The 15,794-nt window shown below is 37.1% G+C and overlaps 1 protein-coding gene across 1 annotated transcript in view; it reads left to right on the plus strand.

The window, feature by feature from the left end:
• The window catches only part of CADPS2 (calcium dependent secretion activator 2), a 347,118-nt gene that overhangs the window by 162,083 nt on the left and 169,241 nt on the right, over window positions 1–15,794 (plus strand). The window contains exon 6 of the mRNA XM_019474039.1: window positions 113–234. Coding sequence (XP_019329584.1) covers window positions 113–234 — 122 coding nt within the window. The remainder of the gene's footprint in view (window positions 1–112; window positions 235–15,794) is intronic.

Below are 15,794 nucleotides of genomic sequence, written 5' to 3' on the forward strand. Positions count from 1 at the left end.
GTTTTTTTTTTTTTTTTTTTTTTTTTTTTTTACCTGCATGGAGCTTAGTATTGCAATAGCTGCGCTATGTCATGTTTTCTGAAGGATAAACTATTTGCTTTCTTTTCCTCAGATTGTTATAATGGAGTTACAAGGTTTAAAGTCAGTCGCTCCCAATCGAATAGTCTACTGCACCATGGAAGTGGAAGGGGGCGAGAAGCTTCAGACGGACCAAGCAGAAGCTTCCAGGCCACAGTAAGCTGCTCTGCTGTCGCTGCATCCAGCATCTCTTTCCTTCATATCATGGGAGAACCTAACTGAGTATCTTTATGGTTTTTACAATTAAGTTAGCGCTAGGTTATACGAAGTTTTTTCCTGGGTAGTTATCTTAAATTCTTTTTGAAAAATGAAAATACAAATAATAGTTATTTATGGTGAAGTACAAAGTGTGAAAGCTGTCCAAATAAATGCCAATGAATGTATGTGTGAGGAAAAAGAGCTGGAGACTACAGCATTGTGTTCTTACCTGCATCCTCTGAAAATACAAACCTCTCGATAGATGTTAGCCTGAGGTGATTTTACGTATTCTAGGTTAATGTGCAGGTGGCCTTGTGGAGTGTAACTTGTACAATTGGTGGAAAATCAATACTCAGTAATCAATCTTGACAAAGCTTAGTCACCTGCTGAGCCTATTTCATTTTAAATTATAGGATCCACTTCTTTCAATTAATTCTTGAGGGAGGCAGTCAGCAAACTGACTTGGAGGGGGATAACATCATGCCATCTGTAGTTGAACCAGTCAAGAGTGGCAGAGAGGAAGAAAATTAAGTGTGGTTTTTGGTTGATTTGTTTGACCTTACACACTGACTTCAGACACTTTTCTCTCGATTAAAATGTCGTTTGGAATCTTTTGTAGATAACTTTCCAGACAGCGTGTTGGGGTTTTACTGGCACCATAGTGTGCCTTGTGAACAATTTTAAAATTACAGTTGTTACAGTATCAGGGAAAACATCTTCAATGGAGTTGGGATGGTAGTTTCTATTCCATTCAGACCACAAATACAGACTTCTGTTAGGCAAAATTATAAGCACAGAGTTTTATCTGCCTCTTCTGGGGTTGGGAGGAGGAGGAGGAGGTCTAATTTGGTGGACTTTCTCCTAGTTGCAGCAAATTTCATTGGCAAGTAAGCCAGCAGCCTGCTCCAGGAACACATTCAGACAGCTTTGCAGAATTCTAAGTATGTGGGACAAGATGTAAAATTCACTTGTCGCAGTCCCTGGCTGCGTTCCTTCTCCAGGGCATAGGAATGCTCAGTCTTACCATTTGCATGTAGTACATGAGGAACTTCTAAAAACAATAGTCTAAAAGACACATGGATATATGCATTGAAGAAAGGTCATAAGTGGGTATGCAACATCCCCTCCTCATCTGTGGACCTGTTGGGGTGTTCTCTGGTGGCTCGGAGTCCCATGAGAGTCGTCGCAAGGCTTTCTCATGGAGGGCACATCTCCAAGCTGTGCTTTCTCTTCAAACTCAGAGTTACTCATACTGTTTCCTGCAACGAGTGCCTCCAACCTTTGCCTACTGTCACAGTCAATGTTCCCCTTTCTTCTGGTGGTGTGTCTCTCTTTTTCTTCACCCTTGAACTTGTTAGCTTCTGTTTTAAATACTCGATTAACCCCTGATGTCATTGGTATGAGTCTTCAAATCTCCCTAAATCAGCTAGAATACACAAATTCTTGAGTCTTGGGCACAATCATGCTCTTTCCAGAAAAGAGTTTGCAGATGTTAAGGGTTTTGTTTCTCTCTAGCTGTTTCCAGATATGGTGGACAAAACATGGTAGGGATGGTTCATGGTCAGTCCATGGTTTACTTATTACATACCGAGGGCTGCAGGTTAAGGTAAAGGTTGTAAAACCAATCAGAAGGTATACAATGTGTATAGATACCTCTGTTAAAAGTTAATAACAGATTAGTTGATTTTCCTACCTGTCAAAGTAGAAACTTTGTGAAAAGGAAGTTTCAGAATAGATGGAGTCAATAGGAGAACAACTGGAGTGTTTCTAGGAAAAGGGGTAATGTTAGGATCTGCTCTGAGCTTGTAAACTGATTTAGCGGATTTCAGGCTTAATAGGTATGAGTTGATTGAATATGGGAGAAAGACAGGTTATAGGCTATTCCATATAAGTGATGTTGTCTGAACCAAATTCATATGGATTTGTATGGAAAAAATTACGCATCTTTAGGAAGTGGATGATTGAGAGATGCCCTGAACTGTATACTGGAAGGACAGGAATGGGAGTTACTGGTGCTGTTGACTTGCTGTCCTACAAAACAGTGTAACCTGAAGGGTCACGGCTGGCAGAGCTCTAAAATCTATCTAGTTCTTGTGCTCTTCTGAGTTGTACTGTTTTCCGTTTCTGGCAAGAGTAATTATGAGACATTGGCATACAGTATGATTATGAGCATATAGAGACATGCAGTTTGTGAGCATATATAGAGATGTAGTTTGAGGCAACGGAGGAGGATATTAAATTAGACAGGCATGAAATTAGCAAATTATGGGCAAACAGTAAAGAAGATGGAGGAAGCTGCCTATGGAATGGGAGACTCTTTATTCCACAGTTTAATTTTTCTGTTAGAGCCAAATCAGGTTTTCTTGACACTAGTAATATTGCTTTTTTTTGGTTGATGGCAGAGGGAACTAAGAGGGCTTGGCAGATTTTAACCAGAAAATTGCACTGGTGAAAGAGAGCCTACGAAATACTGTTATAAGCAAGGAGGAGTCCCCAAGTTTCAGAAGATTTAAGGTGTCTCTTTTCTCTCTCCTATCCCAGCCTGTGCCCAGTCCTTCTAAGATCTTTCTTACTTTTATGACTAACACAGCCCTTGCCCCATGCAGTCGCCTGCCTCCTCTTGCCCCCCTGCTTCTTCCAGCACTCATCACTATTGTCTGATAGGGACCTGCTAGGGTGATGGGGAGGGTCAGTCACTGGGTGAAGGGTTGGATGTTGTCCTGCAAAGAGGAGATACGAGAAGAGGTGGAAACAGAAGTGACTTTCTGCTCCTGCTGATGTTAGTAAAGGTACTACTACTGGGAAGACAGATGCCTCCTTTCCCTCTCAGTCCTTTGGCAGCAATGGGCAAAGTCATGTAAGTAGAGGCCAGTGACCAGCTGGGCAAGCACAGCCAGTCCATCTCTTTTCTGATACAGTAAAAACAAGCTGTCGGCTGCCCTAGGCTACTGCCTACTTTGCCTGCTGCTGGAGCTGGCTCCTTACTGGGATAATTTTCAGTGCTGTCATTCTGATATGAATGAAAATAATCAGTGAGGCTGGAGGAGAAAACACAAAACTCACTGCAAAAAAAAAAGAATCGAGAACTGTAGTTCACTTCAACTCTTCAAATCACTAGCAGTAACATATTTGCGCTGACAAATCCCAGATAAATGAGAACGTAACTTCAGATTTTATATAGGACGTGCATCTAGAAAAGGGTAGCAAAGCTCTCATACTAAGCGTAGAACGAGACAGTGATGGAAAGTGAATGATTACCACCAGCCTGCTGTGGGAGACTGCTGGCAAGAGCTCCAAATCATGTGGTTGTCACACATTTTCTGTAGTTGGTTTATCGTTTTGAACTGGTAGCTCCATTTGTGAAAAGAAGCAGTGTAAAGAATTATTTATGCCTATTTTTTTTCATCTGTGAAACATCAGTGTATGCAGTGCAATGCTACTATTCAGTCAGAAGTTTCAAAAGCTTTGACAGTGAAAAGGAGAAAACAAGATACTCAGACGAATGCTTCAAAGTGGAGTGCAAGCCAGTGTGACCTTAGAGTGGAGATTAATGGAAGCATGAGTCAAGTGGAGACGTAATTCAGGATTTATCCACTATTCCAAAATGCTGAATATTTTCTCAATTATTTTTATGAATATGTATTTAAGTGTATTCCTCTGAATCCCTGAATGCTTCCGTAAGAGCAATAAGGAAATTAGAAACAATGTTCTTTCTTAAAGCAGCAAGACCTAATTAGAGTCCCAGAGAGAAGAGCACAGTTTTATCTGACAGTTTATCAGTAAGAAATGTTTTCTGGTTTCTTACTACTTTTAACCCCTGTCTGCTTTCTCTCTCTTTGAATAATAATTTTGTGAGTTTATATTGAAGTGCTTCATTTCCTTCTTTAACAAGCGAAATAAAGCACTGTTTAAATGTAAGTTACTGAGTAGCTAATGGTCATTCTAAAATGCAAATGCTATAGAACAATATAGTTTGACTGAGCTTAAGTCTTGGACAATTTTACAAACAGATCAGTTGCACAGCTTCACATGCAAACCCTGTAAAATTTTTTTTACCGCCTATGAAATATTTCTTCATTCCTTCCAACTGTTTCCTGCCTTTTAGCCCTGCTGAAAATCCTTCCAACATAGCCTGTGACCTTTTCTGCCAGAGATCAGTAAGCAGAGCCTTTAGAGGACCCCTTCAGTTGTATGAAGCTTTGCATAACTTTGTTGCTGTGATGCCCCAGGGGGTCATCTTGCAAAATCCAGTGCTAATTTCATTTTTCAGATGTTACTGATGTGGCTTAGCTTTTAGTCTTGTGGAGTCTGGTGTCCACATGTTTTCTTATCATTGATTTTTATTCATTCTGAATATTAAATAATGTGGTTTCTTGTAGGTGTCATCTTTTGGGTATGTATAATCATGCCTAAAGATAAAAGATGGGAATATGCTATCTTTTATCACTAAAAATGACATTCTGTTGTCACATATTTATGCAATAGAAAAAGATAATCTCTTGCATGATGAGAAAATTTTAATGGAGTTAGGATATTCTTCACGTAAACAAGAAAAATAAGATGATCATATTTTGCTGCCAGTGATTGCATAACCTTATAAAAAGGGCTGTTATATATTAGAACTATGTGAAGAATGCATGATTAAATATCTGACCAGAGGAGGCAGGGAACCTCCGTCAAGACTGCACAAATAAAGTAAATGCTGCTCACGTTATTTTTATGCAATATTCTACCATCGTTAATTCCATAAAGTGTTTGAAGTATGAGTACTTGCGGATACATAATTAAAGATTACTTAGCAAAAATTTTATAGAACACTAAAAAAAAAAGAAACAAAAAGCTTAATTTCTAAAATTTAGAACTTCCTTAAATGACATGGTCGCTCATGAAAAAAATAATACTTTTTTTAATAGAATGTTTTGAGGATATGACCTAAGATGATATTTCTGAAGGGAAAAAGGATAGACAACATTTATAACCTGTGACAATCATGTTCCAAGCATCAGCTAGTTTTATTTCTTTATCATAGTCCCTGCAACTTTCTAATTTTTATTTTTGATTAAGGGAAACAAAGATGATCATACCTACAGCTGTCACCTAACTTGTGGTTGCACGACACAGATGTACAGTATGTAAGGAAAGAGAAGGCACACCTACTCTTTTTTTTTTTTCCCCCACCTGCTACTGCTCTTTGTCTGATACATCTGCATAAATGAGATTAATTTCGGTCAGTAATACTTTAATTAAACTGTCAGTTTAAGGTAATCATTCCTTGTATTGTTTTCATGTGTAGGAATCCATGTTACTGCTCTTCCACAGGAGAAAAAGCAGAATGAAAAGGTTGTCCCTGCCTCATGTTGCTTTGAATCTTAAGTATAAAACTAGAGACTAAACATAGGAAGAAACAAGGGACAGAAACACAAGTGTTTGCTGATCAGATAGGCAGTAATCAAACTGGTCTGTCGCTGGCAAGCTGACCAACTCTCCTAAGGGTTTGGGGGTTTCTTCTGTTGTTTGTCTGGGTGCTTTGTTGAAATGAGTATATTTGCACGTGGCATTTTTACAGAGGGATAATGAGACTGCAGTTTCATAGTGCCTGATCTAACCATGCTTAGCTTGTTGTTCATATGCTTCCTATTATATCCTCTGAGGATAAATCCTCTTTAGGGTTTAGCTTCTTGAACAGAGTCTTTTACTTGATGGATTTCACCTGTTCTTTTGACTGTTACCTCTGGAAGTTTTTTACTTACAGATAAGTGCAGTGAAATCCAGCGTTGATCTTACAGAGAATAACAAAGTAGAATTATTCAGCCTACTTTTGGCATCCAGACTTATTTTCTTCAACACGTAAATACATTTTATGCAACATTTACAAAAGTGAGGTTGTATGTTAGAGAACCTCTGTGTATTATTAGTAAGATCATTTCAGAGGCTAAAGCCTGAGAGACATAATTATGTTGATGTGGACTATGTTGAAAACTTAGTGAAGGCGAACGTGATCCTTTAATAAGTATTTTGGAATTTTAGGGGAGCCAGTGGGATAAGGATCATGACAGAAAACAGAGTGTGTCTGCTTTCATAAAGTAGGTTTGACTGGGTTGCATAATGATTATTATCATTTGCTCTAAGATTCATCTTTATATCTTTAAAGGATAAATTCCATCACGGCTTTCATCTTGTCATATGTCAGTAAGTCCTTCTTTTTTGGATTGTCATGATTGGAGTAATTGACAAAATAGGGTGGAAGAAATTACCTTTCAAAAAATTGGATGCTATGAGCAAATACCATATATGTTGGTTTAGTATCCAGCTGCAAAGAGGAAAAAAGAAATTGCCAGTAGGAAATTATCTGATGTTTTCTTGGTTCTGCAAAGGAAAAGATAGAGAAGAAAACAATACACATTTATGCCAGCCTGTGTTCTGGATTAATGATGGAAGAGTTTCACAAAAGGAATATGGATTCAGCTGAAAATTTACGTGACAATTTTATTCAGTTATTCTTGATGCCTGATCAATGGCTTGCTTCTTTAAAGAAAGGAAATAATACCTAATCAGCTCAAATATAAAGAGCAATATGATATCCACAAGAAAAAGATATGGGATTTCTAAAATAAGTAAGTTTCTATGCTATGTTCTGTCATTGATTACTATTTTATATTGTCTAAGAGATTTTTCACCTCTCATCACAGAGAAATATGTTTTACATACAGGCTCTTAATATTAAAAGAAATTTGAAACTCGACTGGATAATAACCTGAGCAACCTGATTTTAACTGGCCTTGCTCTGAGCAGGGTTTGAACTAGATGAACTCCAGAGGTTCCTTCCAGCCTAAATTTTACAGTGATTCTATGATTAACTCCCAAAATATTCTCTCATAAGTCTATCCACCTAAGGGACTTGTAAAAACCGCTGCTGTTAGAAGGGAATATTCACTTGTCAGATCAAGACAAGTGTGGCATGGAAGAAATTGGGATGAGAGGAGGAAAGAGATAATTAAAGTTGGTTGTAATCTGTACTCTATTTGGATAGTTAGCAATAAACATAATCCTTCTGCCACCAGGACATATCTTTTTTTAATTTTCTTCACCTTAATCTTTTTGATTGTTCTGGCTAAATCCTGGTTGTTCTCCTTGCTCCTGTGTGCTCAGCATGCTAATAATTGACTGAATTATTATTCAGCCAGGATTTCTGCCCTGGTGTGATGTTTGCACTTCTGAAGACGGCAGCTTTGGTGCACCACCTTCTGCTGCAGCGTTTAGACCCCAGGCAGAAAGCCGGTGGGATGAGGGCTTTATGATTAATAGATTCTCTGTTCAGAGTCAGGATATTAACCCTCCTCATCTAGCATCACTGCTAGAAAGAATAGCTGTTTTGGGGTGACTGTCTTCTTTTAAAATGTATAATGACATTACATGTCTCTTGCAATGTATAATGTATAATGTATAATGACATTACATGTCTCTTGCAAGACCGATACCAGTTTTATTTCATAATGCATTTTGGAAACCTTGGGGCTTGAAGATGCACGTCCCACTGTTATCCCTTTCACTATAACAATCAGGGCTTGGAGAAAGACTGTTTACATGCTGCTTAATGTACATGATATATCTGTTTCCATTCTCATTCCCACCTGGTCCACAGCAAATGTGACTAATATTTTGCAGACAGACATTAAGCGTTCTCTAACATTGCGCTAAAGCATCTATAGATGTGTGATCCAGCTTCAAACTGGAAAGCATTTGGCTATGAATAGTGTGGTGTTGAGCCAAAGCCAATTAAATCCTGCTTAGAAGAAAAATGTTTTGGATCAGGCTAAGCCTCATACTAATATAGCTACATGGTCTCTGGCTGGGTCAAAGTGAAGGCAAAGGCAGCCTGTAAAGTATCATGTAGAGGAATGGCAGTCTGTGAAAAAAAAGATGGGGTTGGGAAGGATTACCTCAAATTTTACTTCCAGTCTCCTTCTGGAATACTCTGGTAGAGTGGATTTGAAATTTGTCATTCAAAGTGGTCTTTGGAAAATTGAATTATTGTTTGTTGGCAATAGTTGATGTGAAAACAGTTCCTTTGGATTTCTTTTAAATTTTGATGTGATCATAATGTCCCATTTTACATTTTCAAAATATACCATTCTTGTATCTTGGCTTGAAGACACCTTGCAAAAATTTGCTTATATTTGTTGTAAGCAATATAATACAGGTACATTCAAAATAATTGCTAAACATTTGGCTAGATACAGTGTTTGAATTGGAACAAATTTTATGGTTTTATTTAGTTTTGGTTTGTTGTTTTGGGTGAAGAGAAAGGTTGAGGAAAAGGGTTTAAAAGAAAGAAGTTTTTGCTTTTGAGTGCTATTCAGCTAAGAATACTTTGTACATCTCAAACTGTTTTTCACCCCACCATGGGCAGACTCTTCTTTGCTGTCGCTGTGTTAGTATGTGCATTGATCCTCAGAGGTGTCAAGAGATCCAGTACTTTTAGAGTACAGAATAGTCCACTGAACAGATGAAGAAAAGAATTTATAGATCTTGAAATTTCTTAATAACTACGTAGCATATAAGGTATGCATCTGCAGGTTAATGTGCCTACTTGAAAGCAATACCAGCAGATTGAGAGTAGGAGGACAGCAGAAACAAAGGCAGAATAATGTGGACAGCTGATAAGAACAGTAGGAGTCAGAAAGAGGAGTAAAAGGGGTTTCAGAATAAAAGAGAAGTGGTGTGATGCCAGATGGAATACTGAAATTTTCTGATTTGATTCCTGAGTCTTCCCTGATCGGCTCAGATCAGTGCAGGCTCAGATACGTCAGTCTATTTTGTGATTTGTTTTCCCACATCTTTAGACTGAGATGACAACATCTATCTGCTTCATCAAAGTACTGTCAGTTTATCAACAGTTGTACAACATTTTGAAGGTTTAAAGTGTCACACAAATACTAAATAACGTGAAATAAATAGGATTTGCAACTTTTAATAATGTTGTGATGGATTCATAATTATCTTTTTCAAGGCAAAATTAAAGTAAATATGCATATAGAAATTTCGAGAGCATAAATGACCATGTCTTGCCTTTGTGTCCATCACCAGCCCCTAGCTGGGTTTGAAACTCAGTGGGAAAGAGCAGTTAATGCCTCTCATGAATTCTTCACACAATATGTAGCAATGGTTCCCAGCGCCTGGCGGTGTGTCAGTCTCATTACATACCCTTGAAAATCTTCACCCTGACTTGTCTTGGTTGCCTGTATTGAAAGTGAAATGGGAAAGCAAGACTAAGTAATAATTTATTCGTACTGTTTTATGTTTGTGATGACAATACTTGTCATAATAGCATTTTGTAGTGTTGGAGTGCACTTTTCTCATTTTCAGTGTAGAAAGCCTAAATGAATGTTTTTACTTAGTTGCTTATTATGCATAGAATTCCTCTTCTGGTTTTCCTTTCTGGTTTGTATTAGACCCTTTTTTATTTTAAAGAAAAACTATTCACGATTTTGTCTTTTTTTTACAAGTAATTTTTTTCAGATATTAATAATGTTTTATGTTTAAAAAGAAGTACGTGATTGTGTCTAGCTCATTATTAGCTCTGTGATAAATGGTTAGTAATTTTGAGCTCTCAATTCCTTTATTTAAAAGTTATTATTTTTACCAAAAGCAAACCCTGAAAAAACCACCATATGATCAGATTATTCTTTTCTCCCTTTCATATTAGTAGAGCCCCTTTCGACAGCTAGACAATATAGCATATCCGTCAAAACACTGTATCCTTGCCATTGCCGAAGTAAGGATCCATTTTGGAGCTTTCAGTTCTTCAGAGCAGAGTTCCAAGAAGGGATTGCCAATGTTTTGTAACAACCAGCCTAAAAGCCTTTAATTTTGCTGCTGAATCAGGAGAAAAAAAAAGGTTCACTCTGTCTGAGTGGCTGTACTAGACAGTGACTCAACAATGCATTCAGAAATTGAATGCCAGGCTACTTAGTGCATGCAGCATGTGCTGAACACCCAACTTTTCTGTAGGGGAAGTGCTGAAGAGATGGCTTGTTAGTCTGCCTTTCAAACCGCTAGTGTGCAGAGTCAAAAGTTCCCATACATATGGAAATAAATGAAAAATGGTAAAAGAAAAAAAAAAGAAAAAGAAAAAGTAAGGGACAGTAGTATAGACCCTGCTTAGGTGGAATCAAAGGTGACACTTAAAGGCAATTGTATGAGTTTCCATCCTTATACCAAAATTTCCCTTTTTTCTGTACTTCCTACTGTCATCCATCTCTGTGGAACAAATTATCTTTCTCATATCTATATTTTGTAGTTTTAGGAAGATTTTGATGAGAACCTCAGCCTTACTATTGTAATGCTCCTTCACTAGCTGACAGTCCTGAAAGTATTTATGCAAAGCATCAGTGTTTCTGTAGTAGGGATTGTAAAACAATGAATCTGCAGTGCAATCAGCACGATTTCTGCGTAAAATAGTGGAGTCACAGGAACACAGGGAAGAACAGAGTCAAGACATGTAAAAGAGTAGATGAGTTTAGTGATGAAAGGTCAAGATACTTGGCCATGCTCACAGTTTAGTTTGCCTGAGCGCTGGGTTTATCTGTGCTTCTACTGTAAAAGGACATTACGATTTGTTTAGAACCTTCTTTATGCATTGCCTTTCAATTGCAATTTAATGTGCTTGCTCTGATGGAGGAAATTATGCTCCTTGTACTTCCATCAAAATAAATGAGTAATTTTCAAATAGAGAAGTAAGAAAATGTAGATTTTTTTTTTTTCCCCAAGAAAAATATTTGCAACCTAAACCACATTATAAGCATTATAGAAAGGTACAAACATACAAACTCTTCCCCTTGTGGTTTCAAACTTGAATTCCAGATCCCATTGATGTAATTGAGAATATATATGTAAATATATATTGAATAAAATAGTGGTTGTAATGTTACATATAAGGTATAATCATTACCCTATTAAATTCTTGATGCTGCATAATAAACTTCTGTCGGTTGTGCAGTAACATTTCAACATCCTTTTTCAAAAACTTTCATTAATGGAAGAAGCTGGAGTATTCATATTATTTTGTAAGGTGTGCAAAAGACAGAAAATAAACATGCTTTTGGGGTGTGTGAGACAACTGTTAACGTTAAGGCCATGATTTTCTAGTGTGGCGTCCTCGTGTCAGTCATTGCCAAATGGATGGGTATTTCTGTGCTCATAAGAGAAAAGGAAATGCTTATGATATTTGTCCAATTACTGGTGGAGAAGAACTAGCAGCAATTAGTACCAACTAATACTCTCTTTGGGAGCCTCAGTAAAAAAGCCAGAAGCAGATAAGTATGGATTTAACTCTACTTTTGTTTGACTGAATGGAGCCTCCTCGTCAAATTAAAGATTTATTGTTAGATCGCTGTGGGGTAACTTGCACTGCTGGTACAGCGGCTTGCTTGCTTTCTCACATTTTCTCTCTCTCTGTCTGTATATATGCAATTGTAGTTAGTAATATGCCACACTTCATAAATTCCACATTGACACAATACTTCACTAACAACAGAATGTTTGTCAGACCTGGATTTAAGGTGTTTTGAACTAGATTGACGTATCGATGTAGTCAGATGTGTCAGGGAGATTCTGTGAGTCTCGTCTGTCTTTTTGTTTCCTGGCCTTTCATCTCACGACTTGCACTGTGAGTGTGATTTCTAACCTGAAGATTATAGATACCTAGTTTTCTACAGTTAAAGTATGTTTCTAAAGAAAACAACAGAGTTGGTATAGATTCTTGAAACAGTTGAGAGAGAGAGATGTTACCGAAGATCTGAACATTGTATTTCCGGTCCAGCTCCGAGATGTGCAAAGGTGAGTGCTGGTAAATCTCTTAGTCCTGTGGAGCAGTCGGCTGCCTAACTGGTTCTGGTGGGTCTTCCTGCTCATTCCAGCTCTGTAGCACATCCCTGTATGGATAGGGAATAACAAAACTCTTCCAGACGACCTCCTGAGGTGGTTTAATGAAGAATGAAGAAATCTATTGAGGTAGATTTATGCAGTAGATTTAAACCAAGAATCAAACCTGGAAAGATGCAAAAGGAGGCACCAAGGAGAGCAATACACTCTGGTATTGGTTTCAAAAAGGCAAAAAAGAAAAGATTTCCTAATTGCTGTGGAAAATCGAGTCCTGGTGGTGCAAAACTCTGTAGACTTGATATTTTGTCAGAAAGTAAATGTTCCAATACATAGTGCTAAAATAAAATCTCTAGATGTTTGCTTAGCGTAATAAATGTTATAACATTCACTCCCATGTAAACCTGGAGATTTACTATCTCATAAAGAAAAGCTTTAACTAACAGAGACCGTGATTAGAGTGGAAAACCTGCGAGAGAAATTTGGTGCCATTTCCAGTATACCAAATGTGTTCCAAAATGAAGTAGAAAAATAAATTTGCCTAGAGTGGGTTCTGTGACACAGTGGTAAATCTTTACCTGAAATAAACATCCACCTCCTTGCTGGTAGTGGGTACTTTTGCAGTGAAGGGAAAGCAACTGTGGTAAAGGACTTTGCCAATAATTATGGTATCAGCCCATGTTCCTCTAACAGAAATGTAAAAATGGTGAACAGACTGGGGCTTATGGTTGAAGATGATCAAACATCAAATCATTGCATTTTCTATAGTAAAGAGAATGAGTAGGTGAAAGCAGAAAAATTATGCATACAAAGAAAAATGATGTGGCAAAATGAGAGCCTAAAGAGGCAGGATTTTTTTTCTTTTGTTTTTTTTAGGCTTAAATTTGGTGGTTTTAGAGGTCTCAAGTATGCTACACGGGCTGCAGCTGACAGTGCAGTGAGAGACACTGCAGCATTTAGCACTGAAATTATTGTTACTTTTAACTACTTTTCTAGCAAGATTTTAAAAAAAAAACAGACAAGAATGGGAATTTTTTAACTCAATATGAATAGTGCATGACAAAACACTTGTTTTGACAAAAATTTTGCACTTCCCATCTAGACACATTCAGCACCAAAATTGTTCACATTACAAAAATCATTGGACAGATATTCTAAATCAGCGGCTCCTCCAAACCTGTGGAAGTGGCTGATTTGCTGTTTCCATTGCTTACATACATTTGGTAGTTAAAACATGTGCTATTACAAATACAAAGCATTACATTTTTCTATTATGTTAAGAATTATTAAAGATATACTTTTTGTAAATAGCAATTTCAGAAATGAGGTGAATTAATTTGCCTGTTCTTTTTTCTCACTCTTCCTTCCACAGTTCAGTATCTCCATAGCAGAGCAAGCTTGAAAGAAATGATCTGCAACATACTTTGACTCAAATGAGATCAAAATGGCAATACGATTTCCTTTTGTTTTCACAGAAAACCAAGTTACAACCTACAGGTTCACCTGCTCCCCTGTATGAAAAGTATAAGTCAGCTGTACAATTTATTTTCTTGCAGAAAATATTTCACTGTTGTTGCTGTTGAAAGATAAAATATAAAGAAAAGTAACTTTTCTTTATTCAGTGCTCAAATTCTGGAGGACACATTGTTAGTTCTTATTTAAAAACAGTCAAAAAGTTGTTCAATTAAACAACTAAAAAGTTATTCTGTCTTAGGAATAATACGAACAATCCTTTGTATGATGGTTAACTTTTTTTAATCTGTGGATCAGAAAGATATTTCTGAGAAGTACTATATTTTCTCCAGGAAAACATCAAGGTGCAACCCCAACCTTAAAAGAAAAATACGAATTAGTCTGGCCTATACCTAGCAGCTTAGCTTTTAAATTTAAAGGAAATGTTCCACTACAGCTACTCCAATGAGATAAAGCAGGAGTGAGAACAGGAAATATTAGTGTTTCAGTACGTATTAATAAATGCATTTGACACAAGACAAATGTGTTTTGGAAGAAAACTGTGAAATTTTTGAGAAACCAAGTGGATATAATTATATTAGCACATAAAATCTATAAATTGAAATAAGAAATTACAGTAATGGTGATCAAGATTTGCATCATGTTAATTACTGTTTGGGTATTTATGCCATGAATTATTAGGTACCTTCCTAACCTATTTTTCACCATTAAACTTAACAGCTCCTTGAACAGACATATAATTATAGAATAAATAGCCAAAACCATGGAGAAAGTTGACAGAATTTTACAGTGGAAAAAACAAAGGATTCATTAAATTCATATTTATTGGCTAGGAAGGCTATATTTAGGATCTTGGCATTATATGTAGGATTGATGCAATTTGCTTGCATGGTTCTTAGTCACAGATGATGATGGGACAGTAGCTACTCCAAAGTTATTGTTTGCAATTACGTTATAGGTAATTTTAAGATGATCTGTACACTGAAAATCTGATATCTCTCTTTATCCTCTCAGATATAGAAGCTGAAAGTGTGATATCCATTTCAATGGAATTTGGTTAAAATGAAGTATTATTCATAAACAGGAAGAATAAACAAATCATTAATTTGTGGAATGGAGTATGACCAGGTGTCATAAAAGAAATAGAAAAGTTGTAAGCTATCAGATCTTGAGCACCAATATAATTTGATTTCAGAACAGTAAAGTGTATTTCAAAATAGGCTAGCTTATGTACACCGGCATGCTTTACTCAGTCTATCCTTTGGTTTGGATCTCCCTTAATAAATGTTGAGTGCCCGGTATCTTGTTATATTCATGGGACAATCTTTACAGCTCAGAATTTTATTTTTAACAAGACAAAAGTTTATTAGTTGGTGCTGACAGTGCAAAATACAGACAGTAAGCCATTCTTATTACTACACTTCATTTTATACTGACAAAACAGAAGAACGCAAATTGCAGATTGTTATTAGCAGCAATGTTCATATGGGTTAGCCTACAGCTGGGAGTTCAATATTATACATTTTGGTTATGCTGTAATTTCTGATTTCCGCTTCAGTTAATGCCTGATGCATGAATAGCATGCATAATAACATAATAATGTGCTTTTAAATGTACAGCATATAGATAAATTCAATTTGTGTCTGGATTATTTGGTCTCTCATACCCACGTTCATTCTTGGAAGAAGCAAACTAAAATGAACATGATACCACTTCTGTTTTGGCTGCCTTCTCCCAACTTCTGATTTCAGATGGTAGGAGCAAGGATACCTCTGCAACAACACAAAGTTCCAAAGAAACAGGGCTTGTGTTCTAGTAATCCACAAGGAATAATAAGGAAGATGAGCTATGAGCCTTGTGTAGTTTGCTGTGATATTGGCAGCTGGGAGGAATATCAGATGCCCGCAAGTAAGCGTAATGCTAAAGAATACAATCGTGGATTTGCCTTTTCTAACAGAACATGATTCCTCATGTGCTCTTCCATGAGGAATGATGTTAAAGTCTAGGCAGTAAAATCTGTGACTGCTCTGTATCTGTATCTGCTCTACCATTCATTGCTCATGAATTGGTGGGGCTCATTGAGAGGGCTTTAAACTAGGTTTGAAGGGGGAAGGGGATAAAACCAGGCTCACTAGAGATGAGCCTAGGGGTGGCGTGCCGATGCC

Source organism: Aptenodytes forsteri, unplaced genomic scaffold (assembly GCF_000699145.1).
Source record: "Aptenodytes forsteri isolate BGI_AS27 unplaced genomic scaffold, ASM69914v1 Scaffold166, whole genome shotgun sequence".
Lineage (NCBI taxonomy): Eukaryota > Metazoa > Chordata > Aves > Sphenisciformes > Spheniscidae > Aptenodytes > Aptenodytes forsteri.